Below are 16,225 nucleotides of genomic sequence, written 5' to 3' on the forward strand. Positions count from 1 at the left end.
CTTCACATCACTAAAAAATAACCTAAAAGAATACCTGCCAAAATAAGTTGAGTTAACTTGTGTATGTTTTCTCACCAGGGTGGGAAGGAGCACGGTGTTCCCATTCTTATTTCAGAGATCCATCCAAGTCAGCCTGCAGACAGATGTGGAGGCCTGCATGTCGGGGATGCCATCCTTGCTGTCAACAGCATCAATTTGCGAGATGCCAAACACAAGGAGGCTGTCACCATTCTGTCCCAGCAGGTAACACAGGCATTCACACACACGCACACACTACACCCCACTCATTCCCTCAAAGTGCTCACTCATGGTGTCTGTGTCAGCGAGGACAGATAGAGTTTGAGGTGGTGTATGTGGCTCCAGAGGTGGACAGCGATGATGAGAATGTGGAGTATGAAGACGACAGTGGCCATCGCTATCGACTCTACCTAGATGAACTGGAGGACAGCAGCACAGCGCCACCCAGCAACAGCTCGGCATCACTGCAGGGTAAGTTTTCAAAACTGATTTTGAATGCTCACTTTCAAAACGTTTGATTGTATGGAATACATTGTTTTAAATTTCAACATACAGAATATTTTTTTATTTAATAGTATGAAGTTATCAGGTCAGTAGTTTTTAAATCAGTGTGTTCATCATTGAATCTTCCATGTTGAAAAGAGCATTAAAATGAAGAAAAATATCGGGCCAAAAAGAAATCAACGGACATTTAGAATAGATAAAAATGTGTGATTAATTAAAGTTAATGATGACATTAACGCGATCATTTGCGCTAAAATATTTAAATCGTTTGACAGCACTAATTAAAATCTAAAATAAGATGATTAGTGCTACTGGAGCTATGAAAGGAAATGAAAATCCAGTGATTGAAAGCAGATATGTTTATCTATGTTCTCTAGTGCGGCAAAGAGGTCACAAAGTAATACATTATGGGCAATAAATAAATTATCGGTCTGTTGTTATATATATAATGACAACAATGTATAAGGAATGAAAAAGAGGAATCTTGTACAGCAATATTACAGCCCTTTTTATTTTGTCTGACCGCAAGAACTATGAATGATAGTAGTTTTCAGAATGCCCTTTTGAGGGCCTTTTTAGCTCCTACTTTACAGTAGGTACTCCCCCAGTACAAGGAAAAAAATAAATAAAAAATCAGAGACAGTGACCACCATTTTTTAGCTAAATATTAAAATTGAACAACGTAATCCACACACTCTTGAGAGCACATTGCTATCACCAAATAAGTGACACCAGTGGAACATGAAAGCATGATGGAATTTGCAAGCTAACGTTAGCAAACTAGCCAGCCGTCTGCTAGTTGGCTAGTTAGCCTGCTAATTCTACCATACATTCATGCCACTCCAGTTCAGAAAAAGAGCCAAACACCTTACTCCCCGCTGTTACACTTTGCTGCCACCTGTCTTAATTTTAGATTGACAATTGTCACTTTTAAAAGTGTTTGTAGAGGCGGCAAGTCGAGTTGCACGCTCTTCACTTGTATATAGTAGCTTGATTCAACTTTATGCAAATGAGGAGCGGGTGACCCAATGCCCTGCTTCTCCAAAGTCATCGTAACGCTACCAGAATGCATGCCACATTTGCGTTCATAGACAATGAATGGGAAGCATGGAAATGACCCTTGACAATGGGCACATACAGTGGGTTTGGAAGTTTGGGCACCCCAGGTAAAAAGTTGTATTAATGTGCATAAAGAAGCCAAGAAAAGATGGAAAAAATCTCCAAAAGGCATCAAATGACAGATAAGACATTCGAAAATATGTCACAAAAAGTTAGATTTTATTTCCATCATTTACACTTTCAAAATAACAGAAAACAAATAAATGGCGTCTGCAAAAGTTTGGGCACCCTGCAGAGTTGCACCGCCCCCGAAAAAAGCCCCAGACAGGAGGTACTTCTCAGGGGAGCGCCCCAATCGGAAGTTCCTCTCATGGAGTCCCCAGAACATTGTGGTCCGAAAAGGGAACCATGGCTCCTCTTTGAGCTGCTGAACAAGCCTAGACACCACATTACTCTGCAGTGTGATGGGGAATGTTTTCTGGTTGATGTAGAGCAATATATTTTACTTATTATACATCTCTGAATCTGTGTCTACCCTGTAGCTCTGGAAAAGATGTCACTGAGCAATGGACAAGAGAATGGAGACACTGGGCTCTCCATTGAGACAACTTCAAATGAAACCCCTTCAAAGCCTCCTGAGACTGACTGCTCTTCCTAAAGACTCAGCCTAGCCGTTGGTATTTGGAGATAAAATGAGGATTTGTGGGGAAAAAATCCCTCTCAAAGAACTGAACTAAATAATTCTATGACTAGGGACAAGGGAAAATGGACAGAGACAGTCTGTTTTCCCTTTTTCCTCTTGGTGTGTGGGTTGTGGGATTTGGGGCTCTGGCCTGGGCATGTGGCAATGATTTGGGTTAAAAGTTCACGTTTGAAGAAGCAGAGGTGTACAATTTGTAGAGGAGGGACTGATACTGAACAGTGTGTGACTTTTTCTTGATATATTAAGATAATGAAAATTGACAGGATAGCTGTATGGGAGAAAATGGCAGAAGGAAATAGATGGCACCAAGATGTCATGAAGGAACACTGACATCATGAAAAAAGAGGTTATTCATTGTTGAAAATGTCTTTCAGAGGCAGCTTTTGGAGAAATGATTGTGGAGTGTTTTGCTTTTGTTTGTATAGTCATTCTATTATTTGTTCTTGGCAACATATTCAAGACTATATTGTCCTGGAAAGCCAGGAAAATATCTCAGAAACAAAATGACTATTTTTTTTATTTAAGAGAAGAAATCTGTTAGCTGTAAGTGATGATTGTAGTTAGTAAGAGCAAGGCCATTGATGATCAAATTTAAAAACCCTGTGAAATAAATATCAAACAGAAAATGCTTGCCTTTTGTCACTAATAACACATTAAAATCCTGAACTAGGTAAATAGTTTGAGTTATGTAAACAGGGTGTAAATATTTTACAACCACATGCCAACATACTAATAAAAAAATAGGAATAGGGGGCACCATTTCTTTGAAGATGTCCATATTAAATAGTATAAAAGTGTCTTTTTTTCCCCTTTCTTCTTTGACTTAGAAATTGGAAGGGATAGCCCTTCAGAGCCAGTATTTTGCAAAACAATCAAACAAGCTGAAGGCAGGAATTTCTTTTTCATTCTCTAGATATTTTTTGTTAAAAATGACTTTGCAAATACCCTTCCAAGTCCCTGAAAACATTGTAATTGACCCAAAAACCCTGCCCTGGTATTGTATCCTGATTAAAATGAGGTTACTGTAGGATAGATGCTTCGCCAATGATTTTTAACCTTGTTCCATCACAAGCATACTTTGGCATGGCACCGTATGTTACAGGGGTGGGTACAATAACACTTGTATGATATAATTGAATGCAATCATTCTTAATAATGGGGTCTTTCTTAACTCTGTGTTGCTGTATTTTGTTATTGTTATTTTATTGTCATTACATTCTATTGTTGCATATTGTATTTTGTCACATCTCACAGTATAATGCAGTGAAATACACAAACTTGTATACTCTTATCTTGATGGAGTGTTCAACCCCTCTCTCACATGGGTAGCAATGTACTGTTTGGTGTAAAGATATTGAGTTTAACACATGATTGTGCCCAGTCCTATGTGCTGTCGCCACTGTTACCTGCCAGTCTTCCAGCTCAAAGGCACATAAGTGAGTGGAACTCTTAGTACACCATGACTCTGTTCCCTTATAGCATTCATATGTCAGTTTCTTTGTTATTCTGTTTCCTTGGTTTGTCTCTCTAAACTCTTCATACATATGATTTTGAATCTTTATAGGTAATGTACTCAAGTCACAATTTATTTAGCCGTTAAATAAAGTTTGGTTCCAATTTGGTTTATTTGGAATACATTTGGAGTTTTATTTTGCCTTTTTTAATGTCTTCAGTGCCTTTAAAATCACCTCAGAGTTTGTAAATAAATTATAATTCTACTACACTTCACAAGCACCCCTATGTAATTTGGACCTGAAGGCTGATTGACCCAAGGTAATCTGAAAACTATAAGCATCTCTGAAAAGGGCTTTGACAGGCGGTTTCACAAATGTTTGTATAGATCTACAGAATAAGATGCACTTACACAGTGAACACTGCCATGATGTGATCCAGACAGTTTTTTTAACGAAATATCAAATTAAATTAGTATGAATGAAATGTATCAGAAATAATAAATGTTAATGAACATTGATAGATATAGATATGAGATGCAAAGTATCCATTCCTTTAGTGCACCTTTACATTCGACAAGTGACCACTCAAATGCATAGGAGGTAATCCCCATGGCACTTTTTTACCTCACTTTGCACGTTTAAGGTGTAATTTCCTCATATAATATGCTGCAAAAATGACAAAGGGCATTAAAATCTTGAGCCCCCTTGCATGGCGCCTGAACCCCTCAAGAAATTTGAAGGCCCATAAACACTCCGCCAGAGTATAGCATCATACCACAGATTAATTGTTATATTTTAAAGTGATTGTGTTTCTGATACAGCACGTAAGTACTACATTGAACACTTTACTACCAACAGATTGACCTAAGGAGCCAAATGGTAACTAGCAGTGACTTAAATGCTTCTGCATTCAACACCTATTACACTACAGATTCTCTAAACCGTTTCATCAATTGGGTTGAACTTGGTAAAGCTGTTCTGTGTTCAGTGGTGGTTGTTGGGACCTTTTCCTGGTCACATACAGTATGTGGTTGTGAGAGTTCCTTTGTAGTGTGGGCCAGCAATCTCTTGGCTTTGTTGTTTTCATAGTACCTGTGTGTTTTTTTTTGTGTGTGCATGTAATTCAAATAGCTGTACTGTCCTGGCATTGCGAGAAACAAAATCCTAATTAGTTATTATTGTGTGCATCAACAAAATGTTTTGCGCAGTACGCTGAATGTATTCCTACATCTGTATTTGTATACATGCTATTATGTACAGAAGGGTATGTGATTATGAAATAATATGACAAGGAATTATATAAAAACAGTGAATGATTGTAATGTGCATTAAATTAAATTAAGGAAATTTACTGTTGAGGAATAGATACCAATTTGTGAATGTAGAAGCTGAGTAACAGCAATTCAGTCTATCATTTGAATCACTGGATCACATAACAACAAATCAGACCTAGTTTGGATGATGATAACAACTGCACTCAGCCTTCCTAAAAATACAAAAGAATAATGTGCCAAAAACGACTTAAGGCACTAAGGTTTGTGCAAAAGAACTCATCTAAATTTGTTTCAGTTTGATTATGATCCTTGTCGCTTTTACTATTAAGTACATTGTGCTACTTTTAGGTATATTTTTGTTTTTTCCATGTTGTGTTTATTGCACGTCTGCCGATCCCATAAATGTAGAGAGAGAATTGTTGAGAGACATTGAGGAAAAACAAACACAGTTTGCAAAGACGGAAACAGTCAGTTGATCTTTCATGTGATGAAATGTCACATTTCTCTCCGCTAAGCCTACTAGAGTCATTATACATACTGATATTATAACTTTGTTTGGGGGGGTAATTCTAAGTTTTCTTTTTAGGGGCGTTTGCATAAGGACTTAGTTGTTTAAGATATAATGAAACTGGAGAACTGTTTCACTTCCTGTAAGATGTAACATCCTTGATCCTCCAATAAAAAGATTTATTACAAAAATATATATACATAATTCATAAAAAATATTTTAACATTTTGAGCAACAAATTATACCCTTCCCAATGGCCCAATGACATTAAATGCATATCCTGACCATATTGGTTGTTTGAAAATATTATGTTATGTGATAATGTAATATAATATTATAAATCTTATGCCATTTTTCTTACCCCCTAAATTTCAGGGTCAACTTCCGATTTGATGCCTGCCCCGCCCACCTAAGTGATATCACACCAATGAGAGCATGCAATTTTGATTATGTGGTTTCAAAGCTAGGGCTCAGCAAAAAAACCTTTTTAGTTTCACTTCTCAGGGGAGAAAACAAACCCTATACAGATAATTGTCCCATTTGACCTCATGTTCCAATCCCCTTGAATTCCCCCTACACAACAATTACAGTGAAGTAGTCCTTGGCAATGGAATTCTTAGATATAAGGTTCCTTCTGTACTCTATGAGTTCAGGAGCCCTGGGGCGTCTTGTTCCCACTGTAGAATCTGAGCAGCAGTTGCAGTATTGCATTCACTTTACTGACTCTGGATAAGTGTTTGAAGATGAGAGTGAGAACAAAATCAGAATGTGTAGCAGGTAAACGGTAGGAATGAAATATATATATCAAATAAAATATAATGTGAAATGTAGCCTGGCGAGTAATAGTAAAATGTTTAAACTGTAATGTAAGTTTAGGTTGTGCAGTATGTACTGTATATGTAACCATATGGAACGACTAAGTTGGAAACACGCTCCCTGAGCCAGATTTCCCAGTTGGGAATTCAGAGAAACTCACCGTATCCATAGCAAAACTACATTGGAATTCAACATAGCTGCTCCAAGCATTAACAGTAGTGAAAGCTGTACAGTTTTTTTGCACATCTGTTTTGTTTTCATTAAATCAATCTTAAATGCAGTACTGTCCAACTTCTATCCGTGGACATGTTACACTGTTTGTGTGCACAAAAAAAAGGCCTAATGAGTTTTTATTAACTGGTATTGCTAACTGGCTAACCTGGAGAGAGCTACCCCTAAAGTGAAATCCGACTTGTGTTAATGGAATGCAGTCTATTTGGGTGTGACATCATTTCCAGTCACAATGCAATAGCATTTCACCACAATACCACAGCATTAGAAAGCCTGAAATGGAAAGGCAATCGTCCTGTAATTTACAATGGCCACCGATCCCTGTCCTGATCGGTTGCACTTTCTGTAATTTTCAAATGGGTCCGTGTACACTTTGATAGTTTCTTTATTTATGTGATCTAAGAAAAATTAAAAAAGACTTTTATTTTTGTTTCAATTCAAAAACAAATAAATGCAAATGCAGAGCCATATTTGTTTTTTGAAGTGAAACAAAAATCGAAAAAAGAAAAAAAAAGATATTTCTGTTAGTTTCTTTATTCAAATGATACACACACACATATGCACATATATAGTATGTATGTGTATATATGTATATATGTGTTTATACAGTATATATACAGTACTGTACAAAAGTTTTAGGCAGGTATGAAAAAATGCTGTAAACTAAAAATGCGTTAATAGTAGTGTTCATAGTTTATTTTCATCAATTAACTCACTATAATGAATGCGCAGAAGAGGAATCTAAGTTAAATCAATATTTAGTGTGACCACCCTTTGCCTTCAAGACAGCATCAATAGTTCTAGGTAGACAGGCACACAGTTTTTGAAGGAACTCGGGTGGTAGGTTGTTGTTGAATCAGGGCTCTGTGGGGGCCATGCCATCACTCCCAGGACCTCTTGTTCTTCTTTACACTGCAAATAGTTCTCCATGACCAAGGTCAAGGAGAACTATTTGCATTATCTTGTCATTCTCCTGCTTCAGAATAAATTTTGGGCCAATCATGTGCCTTCCTGATGGTGTTGCATGATGGATAAGTATCTGCCTGTATTTCCCAGCATTGAGGACACCATTAATCCCACCACATCTCCAACACCATTTGCAGAAATGCAGCCCCAAACTTGCAAGGAACCTCCACCATGCTTCACTGATGCCTGCAGACCCATTACTGTACTGCTCTCCAGCCCTCTAGCGAAAAAACTGCCTTCTGCTACAGCCAAAGGTGAATAATGGATAACAGCTTGATATGTTGACAAGATAATTCCCACTTTCTTACAAACTGGCATGCAACCATATTGTGTAATGAACATGTACAGTGTATAGACAAGTTGCATAACGGGTCTGAAAGCAGTTGTACCGACAATATCCCCTTGTCAAAATTATTCCCCTGCCTGTTCAGTGGGCATAGCCAACAGACAGTGACTGAGCTCTGGGTACAGAGGACTGTGAGGTGGCTGTAGTTTTAGCGGCTGTTACAGGGATTTAAGCCAAAAAAAGGTGGCTGTCAGTCAGGCACAAAGCTCTGTAAGGTTGCTGTTTTTATAGCGGTGGTCGCTGTTCCAGTTAGTCGATTAAAGGCAACTTTCAGCCGGGTACAGAGCTCCACAAATGCACAGGCTTTTATAACCGTCAGCATAGCAGCATCTAGCAACTACGCTGTGGAGTAATGTCTGGCAATGCAAGACTAGCATCAAGCTAACATTGACATTGTGTGACGTTGGGTTTAGCATTCTTAACTTGGCCATTACCGTGAACTTTGGGAGGAGGTGGTCCTGGGGTAGAAGACTCTTTTCAGTATTTTGAATTTGGACTGAAGTAACCATTTTATATGCTAGCTATCAGTATAACATATTGGACCCTTAATTTTGACACAACATATCCCCTGGTTAAACTTACATCTCCTTTCTTTGGATTTTGTCTTCACGGTTTTTCTGCAAGTAGGATGTCATCTTTTTCTCATGTCTGTCTTAAGCAGTTTACTGTAAGTTACCTGGTTTAAGTGGTTTTGTTGAGCATGCTATGAGCATTCACAACACTTTCAGTGTAATGGAGCCCACTCTTTTTGTTGACTAACATTTGTTAGATTGTGCACACAAGATACAGCAAAGTATTCTGACACAAAATCACACAACCTTACAAAAATAAGTTTATTTGCCATCTGAACATATAAGATCAAACCTTCATATTGCAAAAAAACATCACTGTATATAAACATACTTTTGGCATTCATACATGTTGGTAGTAAAATTAAAATAATATTAAAGAAAGAGTAGTTTGTTATACAGAGAAACAAGCCTTGGCTTGTTGCAACATCTACAGGTGGACTGAACGCACCATAGGACAATCAAAACAGACCTTTGGTTTGGATTGTCATGGTTGGTGAGAGTCCTTAAATGTTACAAACCTATTAAATCATACAGACAAAACATGTATAATTGATTGTTTGATAATTTAAGCTTGGTAGTGGAATTAATTAATTCCCCAACCTGTTTGGTTGCACAGAAGACAAAATTACCAAAAGTGCATGTGCTGTTTCAGTTTACTCAAAGTTTCAGCTTCTCTGGCTGCGAGATTTACCAAGAGCAATTGGAAACTATTAGCATTTAACGTGACAATTTATATACTGTACAACATTATGCTAATTATATATGATGTCTGTACAAATAACCACTCTTAGAATAGCTCCTGCATTGCTCTTTCATTTACTTTTGGTGTCACAAACAGCTGAGTATAACCTGATGAATTAAGCATCTGCTCATTGATTTTCCTATGGTCCTATGGTTGACTTTCATCAGGTGGCTAATACCACATCTGCACAATTCATATTGATTATTAGGACATTTAAATACACAGAGATAAGAGTTTCTGTCTAATGCATTTCACTATCCAGCACCAAGCGAGGTGCATGAGATGCACATATCTGTGGCTGGACTTTTAAAGTTAAATGTGAATATCCACTTTGAAATACAGTTTGGCTTGAAATTTTTCACATTTATTGTTTATTGTTATCATACGACAATCACTCTGGATATGCCTGAATGTGCTCTTTTCAAAGGCTGTATCTGCTTACTCAGGCTTATAAAACAAGCAATGATGTTGTAGTATGTATTTAAAGGCTCTGGACGTTCACACAGACATTTTTAGTAAACCTCTTCCCAGCACTGTATGGGTGTAGACTGTAATTTATAAATTCCTGAGTCTCCTGTTAGCTTTTTTGCACCTGTTACGGCAGGACAAATGACAGCTTTATCATTCTTATTGGTAGATGAATATTTGTGACCTAATACATTTCTATCAAAGCTCTGGCCCACTTGAGGTCTAATCAGCCAGAATAACAGAAACACCTGTGTAGGTGTTCAGAGGCCTTAACCTATTAAATGAAAACATTTTGGGCTACTTGCGGGCAGCACAACAAGCTGTAAATACAACAGTGACATATCCTTATGTATATAGTATGTCCCTATAAAGCCAATATGGTGAATGTGCTAGCAAACAGTTGCTTATTTACTTTACATATCCAGTAGATACGGATAAACATTGTCTATAAAGCTGTGTGGAACTGCACAGTTAAAGTTGGTAATCTGTGGGTTCATCACTACAAGCGACAGATTATTTGATCCAATGTCAAAAAAATATTGTGTAATGCATCTATAATTATGTTTCTCCACTCAGTAATGAATTCAGCTTACCTCTTCATCATAGCAAATCAGTTTAGTGATACTGTTCTCTCATTTCTATACACACATTTAATTTCAGTTGTGTAGATTCTGGCAGACAATAGGTGTCTTCACACATAGGCTGATTTGAGAGTTTTTTTACGGATCCAAGGCTGTTTTTCAAGAGAGGTATGTTTGGTATGTTGTAGGGGTATGACGAGACACTCCGCTCACGAGACGAGACACGAAATTGGGTTCACGAGACGAGGCAAGATTTTAACACTAATTTAAAGACAACTTGAATTAAGAAATATGACAGGAAAAATATTCTTTACTCAGAGAACCAAGGTTAAGCATTTCATTGCAGCAGTAAACAAAAAAGTAGTCTGCTCTTGTAGTGTTTTTTGACAATTTTAAGACCAGGGGAGAACGTTTCTCTTTGTTCAATATCATTATAAGTAAAGTTTAATGAGTCTGCTTCTGAACTTATTTAAAAAAAGGAGAGCAATCTGCACGCTGCAGTCAGTGTGTGTGTGTGTCGGGTGCAAACGAGATAGCGAGAGCAACTGTACCCTTTGACGTTAACGTCAACTTTAGAGAATGGGCAGGGGATCTTCTATGCTGATTTAGAGGTCCGAGCCAGACTCATATTCAAATCCAGATGTATTAAAAAACTAACCAGGTTAGACTTGTCTACTGGCGTCTGCTTTGCACTTGTCACCGACATCGCAAGTCAATTTCTACCTCTACGAGAAGTCTCGTTACAGTTTGATCTCGTCACACCTCTAGTCAAAGTTGTTGTATACTGGTCTTGGATCCAACACAAATCTGTAGTGTGAAGGCAAACCACTCCATATGTGGGTAGGCTGAACAACATGATTGATACATGACACATAACCATGGTCTGCCATCATGTACAATCCACACCGTGAAGGTGGCCCAAAGTAATTGTTTTGGGAAAGTCTGCATTGTAACCTTATAATTGTAGCTATAATTAAGGTTAATATTTATGTAATTATCTATGAAGTATATGGAAGTAAAAGTTTAAACACACACTGGGTTAGAGCAATGTCATCAGAGCTTGAGGATACTTGCTGTCACTGGAAGAAACAACTGTCACCCATCTACTGAGCGTAGCGGTCTGATATGCTTTTCCTTAGGTCATCAATGTCTCTCCTGAGCTGGCCGACTTCCAGCAGCTTGAACCTCAGTTCTTCTTCCACAGCTACACTGCAGTCACTCTCCTCCGCTGAAACACTCAATGCTGGACAGAGAAAGCACAGTTATCACATGGGTAATGGATAATATACAGTGCGGCAGACTGTTACTTAGTTAATTCAGGAATGGTTAAGACAAATAAACATAGAACTGAGACTTAGTTTAAAGACTTTTATGACTTAAGCCAAATGTTTGCCTACAGTACATACAATTGCTCATTCAGTATTGTCATCCAGCCCAAAATAATGGTAGTGGAAACACTGCTCTCTGTGTGTCGAGTCGGACATGTTTTTTGTGTCCTGTGTGAAACCAAAAGTCAGCGTTGACAATGTCAATATTAGCTTGATGCTTAAACTAAGCTAAAAAAACGCAACCTACCCGGCTGACGGTCACCTTTTGTCAGTTAAACATTACTGTAACAACCGCTAAAGACATCGTGACCTTGTGGCCCTCTGAGGTTTTTTTAGATTGGGCGGAAAGAATGTATCTCTATTGACTTAGTTTGTTTGGTTACTGCTTCCATGGCTGTGTTTGCGTTTTAACGGTACATCTGGCAAAGCGGCTGGGGTGTCTAACACACAGGCCAAAACAAATACAGACATTATGGACCAAAGTAGAAATTTAAAAGAAGAACAAACTGACTTTGGCATTATTATCAGAGACAAAAGTATTTCAACTTAGCATGTTTTCTAAATATGACAAATCATGGTCATTTTATGACTTAATGCAATAAATATAAGATATTGCTCCTTTAACTATTTTAACCCAAACCATGATCTTTTCCTAAACCTTACCAAGTAGTTTCATTGCCTAAACCTAACTAAATGTTTTTGTTTCAATTCACATTAGCATGTTAAAATTGTGATTTTCTTGGTGAAAATCAGAAAAATTACAAATTCTTTCAAGTCCATGGTCGTTAAATTCTTTGGGCACAGAGACAACATTTAAATTGGACAATGGACTTCATTCACAATTTGATGCTCCATAGTGGTTATCCATTCAGACATAACACAATTCAGAATACCTTTATGGGCTAAAATTGAGTATAAAACAGATAATCCAAATCCAAAATGTCTTTTTTTCCACAACTGATGTATGATAAATACCTCACTATTTGTGCTGTTAAGATGTAACTTAAAAAATACTGTTACTAATGTGTGTGTGTGTGTGTGTATGTGTGTGTGTGTGTGTGTGTGTAACCCACATACATTTCATGCCCAGAAGGAGAGACAGGTTAGGCTCCTTCCCCTGTGCTCTCTGAGCCAGGATGCTGCAGAGAGCTTGGAGGTCCAGTAGACATAGGGACATCTCTTTCAACAACCGTCCCACTTCAGGCATCTCCACATGCACCGACAGCCCTTTATCCACCTGCCGCTGCTTTTTTAGTGGGAAAAAACAGTATGTATTTTAGTTTCCACTAACAATTTCTCTCATGCATTACTTAACCTGACCCCCTATACACCGGTCCAACTTTATTTCTCCAGATATAATTGTATTGGCTAATAGTCTTCACCGTATATGAATGTTGTCTTTCTTTTTAAGTTAAAAATATCTCCATATCTCTTTATTAAACTGATGGTATAAAATCATCCCCCTGTGAGAAACACAAGTCTTTGTGTGACAACTCACAACTCTGAGTGGAGATATAGAACTGACTTAGTAGATAATATGGCGTTACAGTAGTCAAGGCCTGATGTGATCTTTCCGTTAGATGAGGTCTTATCTGACTAAGTATGTCACTCAATTCCGTGTACAGGCACTGGCCATTAATTAAATAAAGCAATAAATAAAAAATAAATTAGGCCAATTAGGCTTTCAGGCCAGCAGTATCATTCTCTACACACTGCCTTTTAACAGTATTCATAGTCCATATAAGGATTTGTAGACGCCAGCCCATTGGGATAAGTTTTTCCGTGCTACCATTGCAAGCGCTAGCACATGGGGAACTGTTAGCCCTGCTCTATATGAAAAGTGTCATCTGCTGGAGGGTGTGCCCAATACACCAACACAGTCTCACTCCCTACTCGTCAAATGTGTGACGCATGGTCAAGCACCCCTGGCAAGTTCCAACAAAAGAGGTGCACCTTTTGCGTTGTTTTTCAACATAGGGGTCCGTCAGATAGACATTCCTCACCGTTGGATATAGATGAAAGACGGAACACATCCCCTTAAAATATGTGGCAGTTTTGGTATTTATAACCCTATAACAGCTGTTTTAATCAACATTTATTCATGAGATCATATCATGGTTTGTATGCATTACTTTTAATGTTATTATTTTGGTCTATTTTGGCCAGGGAAGCTGGATTGCTTTGTTGTTTATTGATATTTTTAAAACCATAACACTACATCTATCAACAGTTATTTAGATGTTATCATGGTATTAATTTCTTTATTGAAATCATATTGTTAATCATATTATCTTATTAACGGTGAAATATTACAGTATGCTGTAAAACAGAACACTATGATATGAGCCGAGCTGGGCGCATGCAAAGCCTGTTGGAGCGCCCATATCCCACAATGCAATGCAGAGAATTGGACAGCTATCAGTGGGTCTTTAAGGCCAGTATCACTTCAATGTACATTTTTAATCAGTGTTTTTGTCACCATCAACAACATGAGATGTGCTACAACTGCCAAGAGAAGGGACACTGGTCATATTAGTGTCGTCAACCAATTTTTAAAACAATTCATGCTTGCATGCCGACTTATTCCATGTATTCATCCGATGTGTATTAAAAGTTGCCCACAGCAGTGTTAAATGTGCAGGGTAGGGAAATTGAGTTTTTGGTTGATTCAGGCCCACAAGTTCTGTTCTAAAAATGTCTTTGTTTCCAAGTCAGAAACTGAACTAAAAACAGAAATGTACAACTCCCAAGAAATGTGTGCACATTGAACCCAATGATCTTGAGCCAGAGAGAAAAGCAAAATGTTAATTTCTGCTTTCTCCTGTATGTCCTGTAAATCTGTTAGGCAGAGACCTCATGTGCCAGTTTGGCACAGATGTAATACCTACCCCCACCGGTCATTAAGTTGTACGTCTTGATAACAACACTCTGACTCAGGCTATAAATCTGCAGACTGAAGCATAAAATCTGGTGTCACCTACAGCTGAGTTCATGAAACCACAAGACACACATTGTACTTCTTTTGTCTCCTTAGAACCAGCTGAAACATATGCTGAAATGATTTTTTTATGAACTGACGGATGAGTTGGAGCGGTCTTTCGTCTACTATCATAATAACAAATGTGCAGTATCTGTAAACTTGACTGATAAACAGAACATTTTCACCCCCATGCTCATATTTCTTTGTCTAAATCCCCCACAGATCAGTGGAGAAACTTAGGACAATTTATCCTGGACTGTGACAGACTGACTGACTTCCTCCATCTACAGGGGGCTACAGGAAACTCTTATCCCTATGCATGTCTGATATGCGCAGCGTTTACAAATTGAGTAAAGCTGTGCCTACCACACGCACCACAAACGCCTTTTTCAGTGTTCCAGTGGATAAAGACAGTCAATTCTGGTTTGCTTTTCTGTTTGATGGTTAGCCGTACACATTCTCACGTCTCTGTCATACAGTGAGACTCCAACCATCTACATTAATGCTCTGAGAGAGAGCCTCGAGAGTTTAACCCTTTCACCAGGATCTAGCTTGCTGCATTATGTGGAGGATTGTTTAATTGCGGGTCCCACAAAAGAACAGTCTGAACAAGCCCTCCTATCTTAGGTTTGCCTAACCCTAAACTTCCATTCACTCAGACAGCAGATGGACGCTTAGGCTGCATGACTTGTGTTTTCCTACAACCTCAGACGACTCAGACCTGCAGCGTATTTTTCTCCTAAACTTGATCTAGTAGCTGCAGCTGAAAAGGCTCTGACAGCCTCTAGGGACATTGTTGGCTACGCCCCATTCACTCTGTTAGTACCACATTGCTGTTTCTCTGATCCTACTTCAGGAAAAATCTTCATATTTATCTGCTGCACATTATCTGAGATACCACACATGCTTATTGGATATGCCTAATGTGACTGTTAAATACAGTACTTAATCCCGCTTCTGTCTTGCCTACACCAGGGGAGGGAGAACCACATGATTGTTTGGCTGAATTGCAACACACTTGTACGCCTCGCCCAGATCTGTCTAATACTTCACTGTATAATAGGACTTGCAGTAACCTCAGTCCTTTTGAAATTCTTTTTGGCAAACCTCCCAGCGTAGGGACAGAAGCTTCTAAAGCACCACTTCCTTCCACAGCTCTATGTGTGCATACTATGTTGAAATATTACACGCAACTTTCTTCTGCTTTCTCTGCCATAAGAATTTAGGTATCTGCAGGCCTGCCCCAACTAGCTAAAGAACCCCTCCACGAGCTTGAGCCAGGGGATTTTGCGGTCGTAAAAGACTTCAGAAGAAAGAATTGGCATTCCAGACGATGGTAGGGACCATGCTCTTGGTCACAAACACGGCAGTGAAGGTTGCTGCAAGAGCCACGTTGATTCAGGCATCACACTGCAGAAAGGTTCCAGAACCAAGGGAACAGCCAGGTTTACCATACCTGCAACAACAGACAGCATTTCTGTGCCACCCCTATACCCAGAGATTAAGGGGAAATCTCTCCTGGTACTGGTATCGTACTGCTCAAACTCGCTGTGAAAAACAGCAAAGACATTGTGCATTCCTCTGACATTTACTCTCCAGCTCACACACTCACAGCACATTCCTGACACACACACACACACACACACACACACACACACACACACACACACACACA

The 16,225-nt window shown here is 38.6% G+C and overlaps 3 protein-coding genes across 4 annotated transcripts in view; 2 read left to right on the forward strand and 1 right to left on the reverse strand.

Annotated features, from left to right (window-relative positions):
* gopc (golgi-associated PDZ and coiled-coil motif containing) overlaps positions 1-3,919 on the forward strand; it is a 22,535-nt gene extending 18,616 nt beyond the window's left edge. For both annotated transcript variants that reach the window (XM_032542354.1, XM_032542355.1), the window contains 3 exons: positions 79-243; positions 324-489; positions 2,124-3,919. In XM_032542354.1, coding sequence (XP_032398245.1) covers positions 79-243; positions 324-489; positions 2,124-2,239 — 447 coding nt within the window. In that variant the 3' untranslated portion in view covers positions 2,240-3,919. The remainder of the gene's footprint in view (positions 1-78; positions 244-323; positions 490-2,123) is intronic.
* Positions 1-16,225, forward strand: part of mdn1 (midasin AAA ATPase 1) — a 1,030,807-nt gene that overhangs the window by 985,946 nt on the left and 28,636 nt on the right. The gene's annotated exons all lie outside the window — the stretch shown is intronic.
* The window catches only part of cep85l (centrosomal protein 85L), a gene marked incomplete at its 5' end in the record, with an annotated part of 21,471 nt that continues 15,557 nt past the window's right edge, over positions 10,312-16,225 (reverse strand). The window contains 2 exon segments of the mRNA XM_032542349.1: positions 10,312-11,485; positions 12,648-12,816. Of these exon segments, the coding sequence (XP_032398240.1) occupies positions 11,346-11,485; positions 12,648-12,816 (309 nt within the window). The 3' untranslated portion in view covers positions 10,312-11,345.

Source organism: Etheostoma spectabile, chromosome 18 (assembly GCF_008692095.1).
Source record: "Etheostoma spectabile isolate EspeVRDwgs_2016 chromosome 18, UIUC_Espe_1.0, whole genome shotgun sequence".
NCBI classification, from domain to species: Eukaryota; Metazoa; Chordata; class Actinopteri; order Perciformes; family Percidae; genus Etheostoma; species Etheostoma spectabile.